At 40.2% G+C, this 20,705-nt stretch overlaps 1 protein-coding gene across 12 annotated transcripts in view; it reads left to right on the top strand.

Moving 5' to 3' along the window:
• Nucleotides 1-20,705, top strand: part of ABLIM2 (actin binding LIM protein family member 2) — a 147,222-nt gene that overhangs the window by 19,484 nt on the left and 107,033 nt on the right. For 11 of the 12 annotated variants that reach the window (XM_071556871.1, XM_071556866.1, XM_071556872.1 and 8 more), the window contains exon 2: nt 19,610-19,753. In XM_071556871.1, the coding sequence (XP_071412972.1) occupies nt 19,610-19,753 (144 nt within the window). Of the gene's footprint in view, nt 1-10,845; nt 10,926-19,609; nt 19,754-20,705 lie in introns of those variants that run through there. The other variant, XM_071556861.1, reaches the window with a different exon arrangement.

The raw sequence follows: 20,705 nt of genomic DNA, 5'->3' as shown, positions 1-20,705 counted from the left end.
TTTGCACAGCCCCAATGACATGTGTAGCTAAAATTATTGCAGAGGTAAGGATTGGGTTGCTTTAAGGAATTGCTCCTAGTTCTCTGATTATTTACTGTGTTAGTCCTTTTCCTAGCTATTATGTAAGGAACTGTATTGCTGAGATAATTCAATTGTATCATATAGTTTTTCATACCCTGAGGATCCTATCAGTCTTTTCACAGAGTTGCATATCATGCTTTGAATATGAAATTAATACTCATTGCTTCCAGCTTGATCAGTTTAACTTTAGCCAGGTGGGGATTGGTCTCTTCTCTCAGGCAACCAGCAGCAGAACAAGAGCTTAAGCTCTGCCAGGGGAGGTTTAGGTTGGATATCAGAAAGAAATTTTTTACAGAGAGAGTGGTCAGGCATTGGAATGGTCTGCCCAGAGAGGTGGTGGACTCACTATCTGTGGAGCTTTTTAAGATAAGACTGAATGTGGCACTTAGTGCCATGATTTAGTAATCAAAGTTGGGTTGGATCAAGGGTTGGACTTGATGATCTTGGAGGCCTTTTCTCTATGATTCTATGATTCTATGATTGGTTAGACTGTGTTTTATTTAGGTACCTTGCTCAGTGCTACAGTTGCATCTGTGTTTCAAGAGAGCATCTAGAAAAACAAAAAAGCTTCTTGAAATTCAGGCCTGTTCCTACAGAAACACTGTTAAAAACAAAAGGTTTTGAAGTACAGATAGTGATAGTGCCTAGCAGTGCAGAAAAACAAGTCATACAGTAGAGAATCTTGATTTCATTCATTACAAAGCAGTCCCTTTTAATTCAGTGAGAGCAGGGCTGTCACTCTAAATGATAGAGAGAAGTGGGATGCGATAGAAAGGGTATTTACTGTCTGAGTCATCATTTACTTTATGAGTATTTGGACTGGGTGGAGATTTATCTTTGCTTATATTCTGTTTTAGAAATAAACACTGAAAATGTGCTGTGGTGGCATGGATCACTTGGTCCTTCTGTGTGTTGCATTAAACTAAATTTGGGCTTCTCTCTCATTAAAATCATTATTCTTCTGTGATACTGTGGGAGTAGAGCAGAACCAGACTGTGCTCTGATGCTCCTTTGGTATATGGTCAGCATGGGGAAGAGTAAAAAATGCTCTTATGTGTTGCCGCCCTGGAAAACAGTATGGGAGACTCACTTCCTCCAGTAACATAATGCCAACTGGCCAAACAGCAGTGGCCAGTGCACAGACCCATTTGTAAATGATCATCCCTTGTGGGGTAGTGGAAGGGAGCTTGAAGTGGTTTAGGAGGAACAACTGTGAATGCAAACAGCCTCAGAGCCATGTATACAGCAAGAAGGGGGTGTTGTAGAACGTGTAGTGGCACAAGATCAGTCCATCAACAGCTGTGTTTGTGATGGCCCAACAGACCAAGTCTTGCCTCAGTGTCATGTAGGTCAAGGAATAGCATCCAACGTCATTGTCATATTAGTAGGTTTCTAAAGACTCAGATTGGTAGGATTATTGGCAATTGGAGCAGCTTGCATCCAGATGAAACTCCTGGCTTCTTTCCCCTTGGGGGGGGGGGGGGGGGGTGGGAGGAGAAGGAGGAGATGGGGGGGGAGGAGAAGGAGGAGATGGAGGAGGAGGAGATGGAGGAGGAGGATGAAGAAATGGAGATGGTGGAGGAGAAGGAGGAGGAGGAGATGGAGGAGGAGGTGGATGGAGGAGATGGAATGACCTGCATCTGCGCAGGGTGCTGCCAACCTCTACATTGCAGTGACTCAGTAGGCTTTTCTGTGTTAGAGACACAGATAAAGGCTTCTTTAGAGGAAAATAAGTTTTCACCAGGCCTTGGGTACAATTTTAGATTAATTGCATGTTTTTCATAGAATGTAAGGACTTACCAGGTCCAGTTCCAGTGAAACTAAAAGCCAATTTAGATTAAGAAAGTCTGTCAAAATGTTTTCTTTTGCTTTCTCTTGCTTTGACTTGTAAAGCATTCTTTGGTGCTGGTTACCAACCGTATTTTACAGTTTCCCCTGTTGGTGAACAAAAATTTCTCAATCATGCTTTTCATGGTGCAGGACTGCATTTGTTCACAGAACCATAGAACAATTAAGGTTGAAAGGTACCTTGAAAAATCATCTGATTCAACCTTTAGTGAGAAAAGGAGCCTAGATGAAATTATCTGGTACCCTTTCCAACTGCATCTTGAAAACCATCAGCAAAGGGGAATCCACCATATCCCTGGGGAGGTTGTTCCAGGGCATAGTTCTTCTCACTGGGAGAAATTTCTTTCTTACATCTAGATGAAACCTCTCCAGGTGAAACTTGTCCTTGTTTTCCATGTGGCTCCTTGTAAAGAGAGAAGAGCCTCCATCCTTTTCATAGCTGCTCTTTAAATACAGCAATACTGTGATGAGGTCTGTCCTGAGCCTGCTCTTCTTCCTTCTTTTCCAGTGAGTTGGACTTGGAAAATACAGGCAATGTGAAGACTGTGGCAGCCTTTTTTGTGCTCACCACAGCCTTACCCTGATATAACACTAGGACCAGACCTTGGCCACCAGTTTCCCTTACCTCTCCTAAACTAAGGTCTCCATGCAGAATCAACCTGGATGCAGAGGCTGGATGGGGACTAGTGGGTTTCATCACCTACTGTCTGCAGACCACATTACTGTTTCCTCAGCACAATGAATATACTTTGTGGTTCAATCCGGTTCTGCTATGAATGTAGTGTTGAAAGATAATTGATTGCAGAAATTGTGTAGCCTGAATGTGAAAAGAGAGGCAGTGTGCTGATGTGTCCGAGGGGATGAAGCAAAATTAGTAGGTTTGTATGGGTGTAACTGAATTTAAGAAGAAATTCTCATACTGTGACAAATTCACCAAAATTAACTAATTTGCACCTGCGTAAGGTAGTGTGACTTTAGCACCAGCACTTCGGTAACACCAATACCTTTATATATTTGAAGTAACTGTATGATTGCAATTAAATAACAGCTAATACCTTCTTAATGCCAAATTAAGCAGAGCAAATAAAATCAGTTCAGATATATATATATATTAATTATTTTAGGCACTTTTATATGCTGTAGAATACAACATAAAAAAGAAAGAACTTTGGAAATGTCCTTAAATTACTGCTTGCAATCCTTTTAGAAACATATTTCATATTGTATTAGTGGCAAGTAAGTAAATTATATTTTAATTAATGATTGAGGGTGACGTATTGCAACATGAACTGTATTCTATATTATCTTGCTTTTGCTTTTCAGTGATTCTGTAACAATCAGGCATCATTGTTGTTATTATTACTTTGTTTGTACCAGGGAATAGAAAGATAAATGAGCCATGGAAATTCCTTCTAAACTCTTTTTCCCCAGTTCCAAACACTTGCTCCTTTCCAAGCCAGGGAAATGCGCTTGTTCCCCTCCTCCATTTGAGGACACAGATGGAGCAAATACCAGCCTGAAGAGTGATGCCAAGCAGGGTTGCAGCCTGGTCGGTGCTGCAGACCTGGGGGGAGAAAATTGCACCAAAATTACAGTTTCTGATACTGGGTCATGGCTCTCTAATATCCTAAAGATGGGACAACTGTGTTATGCCCCCGTCTGCTCAGTGGGCTTAGGGAAAGGTTGTTTATTCACTCTGGGCAGTGTGTGGGAGAAAAACCAAAATTCTCAGGAAAATCCATAACAAACTTTTACTTGCAAATTTTAGAACATGAAGGTAGAATTAGGTACTTGGCAAATTTTAAAACAACATCGAAAGTAAGGCACTTCACAAACTTTGACTTAGCAAACTTTAAGTGATACAGCTTTAACTTATCCAGACACAGTAAGGCACTTTCTGAGGCAACTAAGGCATTGACTGGAATTTTTTATTCTCATTTGCAGTATATTTTGAGAAGGAGTTAGAAAGAAAGAGAGAAAAAAAAAAAAAAAAAAGGAGAGGAAGGTTACTGCTTTTGGATCCAGTGATGAGACTTGATTGTTGCAATTTCAATGTCTATTCATTGGTGACAGTCTTGATCCATCAGGAGTAAGGGAAGACCCATGAAACACAAAGTTCAACGGGTTAATATCCACTCAGGTTCAGGTGGGAATGCCCTGGTACCTCCAGGAGTTGGGGAAGATGCAAGAAGTTTCACACCATATGATGTAACACTGTGGATCACATGGAAGGCCCCTAGTGGAATGCTCCAGAAATTAATCTGGGGACATTTCGGGGGTCTTTGATGGTTTATGACACCATCTAAGACATGACAGTTGCCTCTCATGTCAGCATAGTTGAGCCAATTATGCCCCATTAGAAAGGAAGGATACCTTTCAGGCCTGCAGGGGGATGTCCCATATCTCCTCTGGGGGGAGTAAGGGAAGGGGTGTTTTACAACTGAGCCAGTTCTGTAAGGGAGGATATTGGCATGATAAAAAGCACTATCCTGCCTCCTCAGTATCTGCTTCTTATTGACCTCTTACCTTATATGTCTCAAGCTCCAGCTTCTTGCTAAACACAGGTTGATTTGTGGTGGTCATCCTGTGGTGCTCTCACCCTCTGCAACTGGGCTGTCACATTACACATCCTCAGCAAAGCACCAGCTGTTTTTGCAAATGGCCAATTGTTTGAGCCATTAACCATGAATATTTCAGTCTCTCAGATTGGTAGGCATATGGCTTCAGTAACCAGTGGAGGTGCTAGAAGTGATTACCATCCATCGAGGGAGCTCCAGAAGAATAGCAGACATAGAGACCATGGATTTTTTTTTATTGATTCTTAAAATTTTGGAGATACTTATGATGGAACTGAGCAAGAGAGAATATCAATTAACTTAGACATACTCCAACAAAAAAACCCATCTGCTTTGTTTCATGGTATTGCAGTCAGCTTAGAGACATAACAGTGTTTCAGATGCTTCTGATGGGAAGTTGTAACCTCAGGCAAGCAGGGAAAAGGTTGAACTTTCTGCTTGTTATGAGGCAATTGCTAAGATCAAAACTTGGCTGAATTCAGAAATGAATGCTGTTGAAAGTCTTTGACCTGGGTGAATAATAGTTTTGCTGGTGGGCTTTACTGGGGACAGTGTTGAATCTAACAGCATCACATTGCCAATTATGACTTTTTTGCCTTCAAAACAATGCTCCATATTGTTGACAAATTCCTCAGTGATCATGAACCAAAATTAATGTATTTAAGTAGGCTTTTGATCTGACCTGCTGCTTTGCAGCTACATCCTTTTACAGAGAATGGAATTTGGAAAGCAAAAAGCAGAAAAATGTTTGCTGGCATGGCCATTGAGGGCTAAATGCAAGGATTAAAGCACTGGGAGTTGGGTGTGTATGTGCAGGATTCAGAGTCCTGCAGATGAGGATGTATCTGAAATCCCCTCTGCCCTCTAGGGCAGGTTTCTTGTGCAAGACTTTTCACTTTGAATTCACAGTCTGGATCCTGAACTTGATTTCAGTGTCACTCTCCTTGCATTTGCAAACCTAAACCTGTGCAAACACCAGGGTTGGACTTGCAGCTGCTTGAGCCCCTGAATAAGAGGAATTTGCAGCTGTGATTCCCTGTTGGAACTATTGGTGTTAAACTCACCTTGTGACTTCTTCAGATTGCCCTAATTTGAAGATAATAGTCACCTTGTTTTGCAGAGACTGGTCTCTGCATATATGCTTGGCCATCTGTTATTATGCAGGTAATAGCATGCACCATAGCTGGGCTGAGCTACACGGTTTGCAGAAAGGTAGCCCAGGCTTGTGGGAGGAGTGTGTCCAACAAATGTGGCATGGATTCAGAAAGGTCTCTATAGTTGTGTTTTCCTGGAAAACAAAGAAGGTTGCTCTTCAAATGGAAGCTTCTCAGATCCACTTGGTGACACCGAGTAAAGCACTCGGTGCCCCACACTCACAAAGGAAACAAGCACACACAGCCTTTGTACCATCCACTACCTTTGGAAAACTGGGGGAAGCCAAAGGCACTTTCCTGTAGTCCTCCATGGACAGCTGGGAAATGTGAAGTGAAAAATCTGCTCATTCTGCCTTTGTATGTGCTGAGGAAGAGGGGTGAGAAAGGAGGTTTCAGCCATGCAGCTTTGGACTTATGTGTGTGGCATTTCAGGCACATGAGTCTTACCTCAGACCTAGACCCATGCCTCTTAACTCTCAAAAGTGTTCTTTTTTTTTTCTTTTTTTTGGGGGTGAGGGAGTGAGGGGTTGGGGTGATGTATCAGGGGCAGGGTGCAGTTGTGTGCATTCATTTTACTTTTTTTTGTAAGACACCTTCCAAATTAAATGTATTGATTCTAGTTAAAACAATGAGAAGTTCAATCTTTTTTTTTTCTAAACAGCACCCAACCCACATTATCATTTGATCATTTTGTATGATAGGTAGCTGGTCATTGTAGAATTATGGTAATGTCTGTGTAACTTTTCAGAACAGAGCAATGCAGTGAAGATCCTTTAAGTATATCTAATTATTTAGGTAATAATTCTATTTATTTTTAAGCACATTTCCATTGGTTAAAAATCCAGACTATTTAAATGGTAATTTTATATGTAAAACAGTGATAAATTAACATTTAGTGATCTCTTTTTGTGTGCATGTAGCATCAGCCCACACTTTAAAATCCTCCCTTAAAAACCTGCTCCATGCATTCATTTACTCCCAGAAGAAATACCCGAAAATTATCTTGAAATCCTTGCAGTGCCTGTCATTTTTCTTGCACCACTCACAATCCCATAAATGTCAAATTCACATTGTAGTTTAATTCCTCTTGTATTAAAAGATATAATTTTTTCTAACTCTCATGCCTACCAAGTGCAATTTTTGGCCACACCAACTGCCATTTATTGCCTTGTTCTGTTTCTTTGGTTTTCCTCCCATAAAATGCGGGACTCATAGTTTAGTTTCTGTCTTGGTGGTTCTTGTTACAGTACTGTTTCTGTTGCAGCCAGGGTGCCTTGCCTTAATACAATATATCCCACTATCCTGTTGCCTTTCCAGCTTACCTCTAGGTATAAAGTTTCCCTCTTTTGCTCTGCAGTTCATTCTCTGGTTAGTCCCTTGTAGTTCCTGACCTTTTAGAAACTAATACCTTTTGTTAATTGCTTGGCTTATCCTTATTACATGGCATTTTTTTCTGAGCTAAATTGTAGCCTGTGACCTCTACGTAAGCAGATCTTTCCTTATCTGACGTGCCCTCCCTTTGTTACTGGCTATCCCTATCAGTTTCCTAAGGTCAGCAATTTCCCTGTGTGGCAGTTTCATTCCTGAAAGTGTGACCTGCAGAACCATTGTTGTCGCTCTCATCTTTTCAGTGGCCAGCAGACCACGTCCCTTTATCCTCTGACCTGACTTTGCAGACTGTGTTCTGGACATGCTGGTACTCTGCCTGCTTGTTATGAGACAGGGTTTGGTTTTTCAAGTTCTCTAAGCATTTTCTTGCACCCCATTTATAGATTTGATATACCAATTTTTGCTGTTATAAAAGCTCTGCTAAAGGCTTTGTAGGCTTTATGTTTTATTTCGGTTTGCTATTTTGGGTGTACAGTTTTCTGAAGAATACTTGATGGTGCTTTCATTCTAGCTGGGGGAGTAAAGGCAGTTGATCCCTTTGGTCTGCGTCTAGGTCTGCTGTGGAGTTGCCCCCCTTAGGAGAAAGGAGCTGGGAGTGGATGAATTCTGGTTTCAGTCATCTGACTTGGTGGCCAGTAGACAAGGGCTGTCATCACGAATTTCAGGGCTGAAGGAAGCTCTTTATTCCCAAGAGATAGCAAAGAGCAGAAAAGAATTTATGACCCAGTTACCTCTGGAGCAAGCAGAGCTGCCTCCTCTCTGTCACACGGAGCTCAGAGTGGATTCTCAAGCCTGATTTTTCCTGCTTCATAAATATTCACGGAATCACAGAGTGGCTGAGGTTGGAAGGGATGTCTGGAGTTCATCTAGTCCAGCCTCTCTGCTACTCACTTACACTTCAGTGCCTTGTACTCCAAGAGCCCACTTTCTCTAACTTGTGTGTGTTTCCATTAAAGATGACCATGTACATAGCTCCTTGCTGTGCAGTTGATGAGAAATATTTTCTCATGTATAGACTTGAGGATAGAGGTGTTGGAGAGCCAGACATTTAAACTCAGGGTGTTTCTCAGCAGAACAGGTTTTGGTGGCATGCAATAGGTCACTAAGGGCAGGGTTGGGTGACTTTGCAAGTCCATTCCTCAGTAGAAACTCCAAATGAACACTAACCTCGATCAAACCTACTGAAGGCAAAAAGAACATGAATCAGCACTGTAACTAGTTTTTGTAGCTTGGAGGGAAAGATATGTTAAAGTGTACTGATAAAATCTGTGAAATATGATTTCTTGTATTTTCCAACATTTTCAAAGTAAAATTCATTAATTATAAATTATTTATGAAAAGTAAATTTCTTAAACTGTATTAAGACTGGACTCTGTAGTCTCCATTTGCTATGAAAGAATCATATATGCAGTTGGGTAGAAACTTGGTGAGTGAGTTAAATTCCAGGGATATAGTTTTATAAAGTCATAAAAGATTCCAAGTGGGAAGGGACCCATGAGGATCATTGAGTCCAACTCCTGACTCCACACAGGTTGACCTGAACTTTAAACCAATATGCCAATCCTAAACAGCATAAGAATTGCTGTAAGCAGGCAGGTATATACATGTACTATACAGCAAAGTCCCTGAATCTTAGGTGGTGTTATATCTTTTTTTTTTTTAAATCTTAGTTAGGAAATACTTCGTGTTTTATAGTGAAGAAAAAACTCTTAATATTGTTCCAGATTATTTTTTTCCATTCTAAAACATATTTTCAGAGGCAGACTATGGAAAAACCCCAAAATAAGTCCAGGGAAGTGCTGTGAGCATGAAAGAACAGAAACACGGTTAGACTATATACTGTCATCTTCATAAAATCATAGAATATGTGAAGTTGGAGGGGATCTAAAAGGATCATCAAGTCCAACTCCCTGCTCCTCACAGAAACTACCTATATGGCCAGTCCAGTTACTATTGATGTTCACTTTAGGTTTCACTGGGAAGAGGGCAGTGAGTACAGGAAAAAAGCACAAGATAATTAGGAAAGGATTTGAAATACTTTTTGAATGCCATTTATAACCCAAGGTACCATAGGCTATAAAGATTTTGCAGCCAACTAATCCATTTCAGAGTGGCCTAAATTTGATGCTAAGCTGTCTGCTGTTTGCAAAGACATTGGTGAAGGAGTTGACCTGGGTAATGTAACCTTGGAGAAAGGAAACCTGAAACAGCGGGTGAGTGAATGCACTGCTGTGGCTACCAGAGCTGGAGGTTGTAAGAGGAGCAAAGTGTCTTGTCCTTTCCTATAGCAGGGGCAGTGTGCTGTTAAAACTGTTAAAACAGGGAAGTTTGGCTTGTGTTGATTTGTGAAATCAGGTTAAAGCTGTACTGCTTTCTGGATCATTTGCAGCAGGTCTCTGAGCTCTTGCCTGTGCTGCTGTCACCGCTGTCTCCTGTCACACTCCCCCAGGTCAGCCCATCACACTAATGAAGTGCAATGGCCTCGTGCTTTGTGCTTGTGTGCCCATGAGTTGCACTGGAGTTTCGCAGAAGCACCATCAAAAACCCTGTGAGCTCCTCGAGTGGGATTCTGCTTTGCTGTAACCAAGTGGTGAGACTGCAGGGGAGGCTCATGGATCACACCAAGAGTTGTAAATACAAATTAATGCACTGTGTGACTGCATTGTGACGGTACAACCTCAAAATTACACAGCATTCAGCCTCAGAAGCCTGGTGAGCAGAGGGAAAGGCTGTGGAAGAGTGAAAGCCCTTTCACTTCTCCTGCCTATTAATTTACATGCCTTCAGAGCGTTGCTATTTAGCAAAGTGCCTTCTGTGTTTCTGCCAAGCTGAAGTAGCCGCTGGGAAAAACTAAGTAGGCCAAATCCTGCAAATAACTGGAGATCTCCGCCAGTGTGGCTGATGGTGATCCAAAACAGTGTGGGGATGGATTTGGCTTCACACAAGCAGCACAACAGTTTGAACAAAATCAAATACTGCCATAAGGTGTTAATGCCAAAAGTCAGTTGTGGCGAGATAATGCATATATAAGAATTTTTTTTAATGGAGTAATTCTTAGTTCTTACTCATTATGCAGATCTGTGCTCTGGGTCTCAGGCCATGTCAGCTGGGGGCTATTTAAAGTTACAGACCATGTCTGGCATGGCCCAGGGCAGTAGTGTACTCACCATATAGATTTCTGAAGTCAAAGTCATAGAATTGCTCATTCTGTTCCCATGTAGTGCTTTAAATAGCTCAACACATCTCTGTTATTCCTGTGATGCACATTCCAACTCTGTATGAGCAGTCAGAGGAGAGATTTGTGGATGCCAGGTATCTCACAGGGAGAGCATCTCACTAATTACATCATCTCCTTCTGACATCAAGGCTGTGCCCTCCTGTACCAGAGGGGAGAGACCTTTGTTTGGGGAATGTTAGAGAGGTTTTCCTACTACTTCAGCCTGTGTTTTTAATTTATGACAAGGAATTTGCAGGTTTTTCTTGTTTTAGCCTTTTTCCCCAGGAGCCCAGCATAACCCTGCAGCGGCTATGGAAGGGTGGCATCACCTGATGCAAACACATCCCTTGCTGGCACATCCTGTATCTGGTCCCTCTAGGACCCTGCCAGTGGTGGCGTACCCCATGGACATGACAATATTTAAGCTTCTGTAAGGAGGCTATTTTTAAAGGGTGGTGACAGTGAGGTGTTGGCTGGGCTCCTGGCAGTGCGTGGGTGTTGCCGGAGTCATCTGACCCCGGGTGTGTTGGTGACGGCACAGCCTCAGATCCCGCTCCCCACCGCCCGGCTGAGCTCCTGCCACCAGCCACACAGCAGTGGTGCTCCTGGCGGCATTTCCCCTCTGGAAGGAAATTCATGCAGGAATGCGGGAAGATACAGGTACAGTGTGATGATCCCACATTTGGGAGTGCCTAGACCTGAAATCACTTGTTTTTCATCTGGAGCTGTGGTAACTAAATCACTGATACTGTCATGAGAATAATTATTCTATGTTTCTGTGGAAACACAGCAGAATGGAGAAAGATGGTTAAACATTTGTTTTAAATTATGCTTTGTATTCTTTTAATTATATGAATGATAATTTGGAAATTATAATGATTCTGGCACTTAGCTGACAGCTCAATTTGAAAACTTTCCTCATTTTATTTAGTTTAAATTGACTTTAGAGTTTATATTAGATCATAATGGGAAAAATAAACACCTATTGCTTTGTACAACTATGTTTGAGTGCAGTTTCTGATTGTAATCTAGCTAAACCCATGCAGGAACAGCCTTTACAATGTTTCAGTAGCAGCTACTAAAATTCATCAGAGATTTTTACTAACTGTTTGTGGATTCAGTAAATATTTTATTACAATAATGAGGGCAGCAGGTTAGCTTTTGTTGAGTTTGTTTATGTGATGGTGTGAGTTTTGCACTGAGCATATGGTGAGATTTGAAGCTCTTGTGTACTGAATACTTGTGCTGTGTTGGGTCTCTTGTGCATGTTTTTATTTACATTCTGCCGGATAGCACCTCTCCTTTGCCTTTGGTCCCATAAACGCTGTAATTGGTGGTAAAAGCAGAGGTTGCCTCAGTTATGCTGCCTGCCTGCTGTCCTGTATCAGCTATGGGTTTCTGTTTCGGTAAGAAATGCTGGAAAAGGCATTCCTTGGAAAGGCACTGTAGTAGGTGTTGTTTATGTGTAGAAGAAGCGGGTATACATTTCAAAAAAGAATATGATTCTTGAATTGTATTATTTTGTGATTTTGGACAATGTGAAAGAATTCAATTAAATAGAGACCTATTGACATAGAGGTGTATTGAATTTGGTGAATATTAAAGACAAAATATAAGAACTAAAGAAAGAATAGTGCTTTGCTGTAGGAGCCACCGCTGAGGGCTTGGAAAGAGCAATGAGCACTTCTAAGGGTGCAGGAAAACACTGTTGGAAAGGGAAGTGAACTTGTGTGTTGGTGTGGGGACAGTTCAGCATGGCCAGCTGGAGGGCTTGAGGGACTACGTAATATGGACGGTCAGAGCAAAACTTCTGTAGCTTTCCCTTTATCCTCATGATCTTCTGCTTTGTTGTGAGACACACAGAGGAACAGGGCAGCTGCTTTTTCCATTTGGGCACACTGTATTCCCTCCTACCCCAGTGCCTTGACTCTCCAGGTGCATGTCCTGGCAGGGCTGAGGCCAGGGAATCACTCTTCACCACTGTCAAGTGTGGTTGGAAGGATGAATGGGGAATACTTGTGTAGTTTCCATTGCACTTTTTCTTGTCCTTTCTGTGGAAGGGACCAATGAGTGAGAACTCCCCCAAAAGGCTCTATAATCAATCACCAATTCTCAGGGAAAAAAAACCCCAACCCCCTTATCTAAACTAAATTTACAGCTCACACCCTTGTAGTTCTTTGAACTCCTGTATTACTGTATTACATATTTCTATGTTATCCTTATGCCCACGCCAGCACAACTCCTGCTCACTGAATTTTACACACAGACACAAGACGGGGAGAGAGCAGGGACTAGCAGGAACAATGCACTTAAATGCTTGTTTCCTTTGCTTTCATCTGTGTGTTTTTAAATTCAGCCCTGAGTGTTTTGACTCAGTTCAAGAAGGATTTGGTAAAACAACAACTTAAACTCCAATCTCTAATTCCAGCTGGGTGCTGCCCCACTTGCCTGTATTTCCTTTAATCCTACTCTGGAAAGATTGCAAATTAATTCCCCTCCAGGCTGCTGTGAACCACACCCTCCCCAAATCACTTGATACAGCATGTCGGCAATCAATACTTCTGTCCTGTTTCTCAAATACTTAATGAGTAAATGGCATTTGGGTCTCATTTCATTTATTTTCATTTTTAATAACCACCTCTAGGTATAGAGATGAAAGGTTTCAGTGTCAACACAGAAGTAATTTGTTGATTATTCCTTCATGCAGAATAATATCCTTTATCAGCGCTGTGCCTTTTTGATTGGAATGTGGCCTTTGCCTTGGATGAAAAGCTGAACATTATTATGAACTAAACAGCAGATAATGATAATTTTAAATATTAATGTCTTTCTAATATTTTTTTCTCCTCAAAAAAAAAATGTTTTCTTCACCTGAAGCAAATGTAGTAGGTTGTGAACTTATAGAGGAGCCTATAGTGCTGATAGCTGCTAAAGAAAATTGGTGTAGCTTTTCTGCTGATGGAAGGTTGCTGTGAAAGGCAAATGATACTGGATTTGTATAAGCCTGAAATGAAAGGCTTGCACTCTTTTAACACAACCTCCAGAACACAATAAAAAAACACCAGAACAACCCACAAAAAGAACAGAGGAGGTGACCCCTGCCTAGCCCTTTGGTTTTCCTTTTATTTTTGTCTTTAGGCTCTGGTTCTGCACTATCCTTCCAGTAACCTTGATGAGGGATTATCACTTTTACTGCACTGAGAGGTAATTTGTGGGATTGCAACCATTAGGAATAAATTTTTTATTTATGAGAATGTTGTCTCTCCATTGAAATTACGCCTGAGTTTAGATCTCAGTACTCTTTAAAATTACCATATCACAGAAGAACAGGTTAGATGGGGTTTTGAGCCACGTAGTCTGGTGGAAGGTGTCCCTGCCAATGGCGGGGCTGGAATTAGACCATCTTTAAAGTCTCTTCCAACCCAACCCATCTGAGGATTCTGAGATTCTAACATTAATTTATGTCATTTGGCCCTTTGTCATTTCAGGCTTCTACAATAACTAAGAGCCATAAATCCAATAAACTGGTTTCTCAGAACAGGGTTAAATCTTGCTGAGTAAGTGGGATGTGTGGTCTTAACTGTGTCCACGTAGTGAACACAAATGTAGAAGTCTTTATTGTTAAACTTCATATTTGAGATCTCAGGTTGAAGGTATATTCTTAAGCATGATGCTTCTTAATTTTCTGTACTTGATTTCCAAGCTCAGTAACAGCGTCTATAGGTTCTTATGCAGAGTTAAAACAAAAAGCACAAAACTGGAAAAAGTGTTCAGCTGTGTCAAATTCTGCAGTTTCTGGCCATGTACCATGAAAATTTCCCTCATTTGGCTGTTGGACAGCCTGATAGCAAAAGGGGTTTTTTGTCCTGTGCATAGACTGATCCTAGACTGGATCTTTTTCCAAGGGTTTGACTTCCCTTGGCAGTTTGCTAACAGCAGAGAGAAGGTGATGTTTTCTATCCCAGGTTCCCAAACAGAGCATGAGCAGGAACTCACAAATCTTCTCCCTTCTGTCACCACCATCAGCTTGCCTTGTACTGCTTCCAGAACATTCCTGTCGCAGCCAAATCTTGTCCTCATCTCTGGCACCTTATCCTGGTCACCACTGCTGTTAAATCCTATTCAGTTTAGCAATGCCAGAGGAGCTGGGCTTAGTCAAAGGGTTAGGTTTTTTAGCACATACTGTGGATTTTCATGGATCCGGTGTACCTGTCACAATGTTCACTGTGTGCAGCCCTTTCTTTTGAACCTTGAAAAACAATACATTGTATACTATCCTCTTTTCACTTTTCCAAAAATCTCAAACCATTTGTTTGAAATTTTCCCTGAAGAAATGAGTTTGAGAACACTAAATATGGGTACTGTCTAAGTAAATGGTTAAAGTTTGGCAAAGCTCTGAGGCCCTTGGTGTGATTCATGGAGATGTCCTGTGAAGGGCCAAGAATTGTATTTGATGATCCTCGTGCATTCCTTCCAACTCAGAAAATTCTATGAACCTGTGAAAGTTATAAGCACACTGAAAACATAACTTGACAGTGGCCATAATGGGTGTCTAATGCAGTTTTAATAGCAAATGATGCCACTGTCCTGGCAAGTGCATGTCTCCAGTAAGTGGTATAGAAGTCTGAGGAACGTATCTTGTCTGACAATCTTTTAACAAACCATTGCCTGTTAATGAGCCCTACTTGGTCCAGAACTGTAAAACTGTGTACTGTGTATCCTGTTGGAGAGAGTCTGACTCTTGACATCAGAGATGTGTGAACACTGGACAGTTGGCAAGATCATTGGCAGTGGTGTTCCCAGCAGGCAAATCTTGCACAAAAAAGTACTGTGGAAACTGTTTGCTCGTTCATTTCTTGCACAAAAAAGTATTGTGGAAACTGTTTGCTCGTTCATTTCTTGCCAGTTTTTGTCCTTGTTAAAAAGTGAGTGCAGTCAGATCTTTTTAGACTGGTGAGGATATCTTTGCTAGAGCAAAGTGTAGTGAGAGAAAGAGAAATTTAGAGAATCAGGCATTCAGCTGTGTTTCGGTTTAGAAAAAGTAACATAAAGTTAAGAAGGAAACTTCTACTTAAGTTTTACAAATTAGGATATAATGTAAACATTTAATTTTTAATGAATTCTTTAGTTAGGATCAGATGACTAGGCTCAGATCATTACATTCTGTCAGAAATTCATTGTTTCACTCATTAAATATATTGATTGTATCTTCCACTGCTTCAAAGATGGATTTTAATACATGAAGGCATAAAGGTAGAATGCTGAAAATTGCCATGTAAACATATTTCCTTAAATGTGGTTTGAAAAATAAGTTAAAATGTGAAGTTAGTTTCTGAAAATTGTCAGCAGTTGCAATTTCAACATGAAGCATATTAATTTTCAATATTTTAAAATATAAACTAATATGCTATTAATTATAAAATTTTGTTGCGTTAGATAAAAGAACAAGTATTTTAAACAGTCTTCAGAAGAACCACTTTGTAATGATCTCAAAGGCACTGTATTCCCACTGGGTTTTGTGTGAAATATTGAGTAACATCATTCTGAACTGAAAGAAAAGCAAAATAATTATTCCTTTGTCTCCCATGCATATTTTAAATGTGGTTTATGTTGCTTCAAGATTAATGGAAGAATTCCAAAAGAAATACTGCATATTTTCCTTTTTAATTTGTTTTATAGCTAAGTTGTTGGCTTTTTTTGAATTCTAAACCTTGATGCAGAGACCCAAAGAGAAGGAAATGTATGAAGCTGTCTTGCCCTACAGCTCTGGATGCTGAGTGCCAAATACATTGTGGAAATCAAAACTTTATGTTCTCTGCCACATTTTCAGTATGCAACATTTCTTAGAAAACCAAACAAAAAAATCCCAAGCAACTTCGCAACAATTTTCAGTTTTCTGCTGCTTTGCAACAAGTGCAGCATTGAGCTCCCAGGTGCAAGAGTGACATTTTCTCTGGAAATGTGACACTATTGTCACTTTGGGGAAGGGAAGTGTGTTTGTGGGCTGTCCTTGGGGGTCTCCAGCAGTGCACTGGGTTCCTCAGCACATGCTCTGTGTAATGGCTGAGACTCCTCAGCCAGGTTACTCCAACCTGTGGGAAACACCACGCCATAAAGTGGTGGCTGTCTACACTGGCACACCATGGATGTCTCTGGAGAGATGATGTTCTGAAAGGCTGAGACTTGGGAAGAGTTGAGTGTAAAGAAAAGTCAATGTTTAATTGTTCCAACCAGAATTTTATATTTCAAATGCAATTGTTTAGACCAAAATGTTATGGGTATTGCCAGGTATTCTTAAATCTTCCATGAATTATCTACAAATATGATGGTTGTTAGTAATTCTGGAGGGAGAAAACCTTCTTTATTTATAATTGCAAACTTCTGGCAGCTACTCTATTAATGAACTCAGGAAAATACTTTGTTTTGATTTCTTACGGGGTTGATTCTTTTTCAGGGTGGGTAGTTTGTTTTGGGCAGATTACAGTAAAGTGAAATTCTTGTGTCAAAAATGAAGTATCACAAAGTTCAGAGTTTCCTCTGCTTCTTTTAGAGAAATAAGTTGGACCTTCATAGCCTGAACTGTGTGCAAAGTTTTTCCTGTGTAAATCTGAGCATATGCCTTTTTATAAACTTCAATTGTCTGTCATGCGGTGTTGTTTTTATTAGAGGTGAGATCTGTTATAACCAGGGCTTCAGTACCTGCTCCAAAGTTCACATTGCCTTGAGCAGGACTTTTTTTGAGAAGCTCAGAACATGGAATTTCAGCAAACAAGCGGAATATTGATGGATGGTGAATAATTATATAGGCAGCTCAATCCTAAGTATCTTCTTGGGGAAAGAAACCCCAACACTTTACATACAGGAGGACAAAGTGCCAGTTAGGGAAAAACTTGCAGCACCTTCCCTGGAAGATTGGGTGGAAGAGGAGGCTCATCATCCCACTGAAATACTGAGTCCTGAAATTCAGCAGATGTGGAAAGGCCTTTGAGGAATTGCAGAAGGTACTGGAAGTGGACATGAGGTTAGAATACAGGAGGAGGAGCAACAAGGTTGGATATTAGAGAACAAGAGCTCACTTATTTATTTTAGTATTGTCTGCTATGATATATGTTCCAAGTGACAGTACCATCACTGCCTCTCCCTATCACTGTTATCTGTGAAGAAGGTATAGATACTATGCCTTGTTGGTCATAGATTTTTAATTAAATCAATTTTGAGGTTTTTTTTCCTTCTTTTTTTCCTTTCAAAACTTTTTTTTTTCTGAAATAGCAACTCTGATATTACAATAGAAATGGAAACTAAAGATCTTGGCCAGTTTAAATATAATCCAACCTATTATAAATTTATTGTTTTGCAGCATTCTCATACAAAGAAGTTAATTCCCAATTTTTATTTTGTTTGAATGTTGATAAAATGGTAGCAAAGCAATGGCATTATTCCTTGACTGAACCCTGGAGGGAAACTTGACTGTTCCCATTCATTCTTATGGTACTGGTCTGTGAGTGGTTGCTTCATCTTGACTGAGTGGTTGATAAGTTTATTTTGAAGCTAAAAGTTGAATAAATTTCAATCACTTTGAAATAATTTGTTTTGTGGTCTGATTATTAAAATTATTAGAAATGCCTCTGCCTGAATTAAGGTGCAAATGAGACCAGATGTCAAAGTCAATGGTATGGCTTTGATTTATTTAATGGTAAATATGAGGCAGAGAAAGAAAGATAGAAAAAAGTAGGAAAAAGTGTGGAGGGGGAGAAAGAAAGAGACAGAGAGAGATTAAAATAGAAAATATATCACCACTGTTGAACCCGGTGGTGTCCTGTCAGTCCAGTTCTTCTGGTCTTCTCAGTGGTGAGGGTCCAACAAAGCATAGAATCCAATGGATTATTATCCATTCAGGAGATACCAGGCACCTCCCCTGGGCAGGGCAGGGAAAGCTTTGCAGTCTTTTGTGGCAGGCTCTGGATTTGTTGCTTCACTTGTTGACCACAAGCAGTCCTCTGATGGTAGAAGGTCTCAGGAATGAGTTGGGGGGTGCTTTGAGGGTCTTTGATAGTTTATAACCTATTTTCAGCTGCCTCTCATGAGTCCTGTGTATAGGTGGTCTTCTCAGAGCAGAGAGTGTTTACTTCTTCAGTTTGATGTGGAGAAATTTCGCCATCACACATCCAAAATCCCTCTCCTCCTCTTGGGCCTTGTTTACTTCTCCTCAGACCTGAGATGATTAGACAATAGTCTTATCTCAAGTTCCCAGTCACTGTCCAAATTCCAGTCAGGAAGCATACTGGGGATGAGGGTACTTCAGTGGTCACAGACAGGTACTTGCTTCCTTGCAGTTTGACAAAAAGTCTATGATTCTGACAATGTTTAAGACATTACCAACATTTCAGTCCACCACACTTTGGAATAAGCATGCCACACTATAGAATAAAAATGTCATTATATATGTTATTTGCTTTATCTGTTTTCCTGTTATTAGTTCTTCACACAGGAAAAAAGCCAAGTCTGTTGAGTTACAGCACGGCCTCTTTATAATTAACTACCTTGAGGCTTTTTCTCCTGACCCTTAAGTACACTGTGTAAAAGAAATTAATGCAAATACTGCAGTAGAATTGCAAAAATAAGGCCATATCTTGTCTTTTCCACGTAACATGTTGGGATGCCAACTTACATTGTGGTATCAACAGCCCAATAAATGCAATTTCTAATTTACATCACAAGATGGCAGCAAATTTTTAATTCACTTAGTATTTTGCTAACCCAGAAAGACCTAATCTCTTGAAATCATGGATTTCTTAAAAAATGAAGCAGCCTTTGTTTATTCATCAGATGTATGTGGTAGTTACTGAGATGTCAGTGTTTTAGAAGGAGGAATTCAAAAATATACAGAAGTATATTTCTATCCTTACATCAGTTAAAAAGGTAATTACCTTTAACTTTAAAGATCAGTAGCTTACATTGTAAGATATCCTAAATCTCATTAAAGTTACTTGTGATAAAAACAACAGCTTTTATCTATAGTCTTTGACTATCTGAAGAGAAAATATAATAAGGCATTTTTTTCTGAAATTCAGATGGAGGCTCTCAAGACTTGTTTGTGTGGTTTCTTTCCTCTGTCATCAATTCTGACTTACTCAAATGTTTGCAAGTGGAACCTTTGAAAGTTATTAAATAAAAGGATTGGCTCAGCTCCTTTAGCAGATTTTTTGTTTCCTGCCCAACCCCAGAAGTTAAACTGTTTTATTTGCTTGACCAGTTTTGTCCCAGGTGTTGTTATTTTTTGTAGGTCTTGCAGAAGATGCATCTGATAGCCTTTAAAATCGTTTACCTTTTGTTTTCCCTTGCAGTTTCACAACCACAGGCTGTACATAGCCAACTGGAGAAGCCATCAAGTACCCCAATTCTCTGCAACACCTGTGGAAACCCGTGCAAGGGAGAAGTTTTGAGAGTTCAGAACAAATATTTCCATATTAAGTGCTTTGTTTGCAAAGGTAAGTGTTTGTGACTGCTGCTGCTATGAATAGGGCATTAGGAGTAGTGTGTGACTTAATGGTCCTGGAAACTTCACAAATGTATTTTACAACCCAATCCATGTCTGAAAGAATTTACTGTAAACTCTCTGCTTACTCTAAGGTTATAAACATTCTAAATCCTAAAATTGGAGTATGTTTGAAATGGATATAGATCCATGGACTTTACTATAGACTTGCACCTGAAGAAGAAGAAAAGGTTGGGAGAACTGATAGTGAAACGTGGAGCAGGGTTAGGAAAGAACACGTACAAAGAAATCTTGAGGTTATCCCTGTGCCAGCTCTCTGATGCGTGCCATGGAGTGGGCATCATGTTCAAACTCTCTTGTGTTTGACTGTGAGGGTTAAGTCCTAATGTGACCCTCTGTGCTTTTCCGTTTATATGGAGGCACTACTTGGTTCGCTCCAGGTCGGTGCCTAGTGATCTAATATTGTCACATTGTGAATGGGAGAAGGGTGGTCACAGAAAGGAAATTAACTGATAAAACACCCCTTCTGTAGATACTTGGTTGTTTGAAAGATTACCTGAAAGTTGCAAAGATCTAATTTGTTTTGAATCTACAAATGACTAAATGGTGACTGATGTTTACTGAACAACCTGCTTACTCCATTATTAAGCAGTATTTCAAATGACAGTTTCTAATCCTGTAGCTCAGCCTAGAAACAAACATGAGCATGGCTCTGGTCCCAGCTGTGTCACTGCGACCATTTCCATTCCTGTTTAGAGGAACCTATCAGAAAGAAAACTGCCATTATGTGTCATCTACGCTGATATTTTTAAAGATCCCATGGGATTAAGTATGTAGCGTTCAATACCTGAGTCAATCTTTAATGATTTAGATAGACAGGATTAAATGGTCAGTTCAATAATTGTGTTCTTTGTAAAATTGCACAGCAAGCAAAATAAGAATAG

Source organism: Pithys albifrons, chromosome 5 (assembly GCF_047495875.1).
Source record: "Pithys albifrons albifrons isolate INPA30051 chromosome 5, PitAlb_v1, whole genome shotgun sequence".
Taxonomy (NCBI): domain Eukaryota; kingdom Metazoa; phylum Chordata; class Aves; order Passeriformes; family Thamnophilidae; genus Pithys; species Pithys albifrons.
This window is presented reverse-complemented; position numbering and strand designations above follow the sequence as displayed.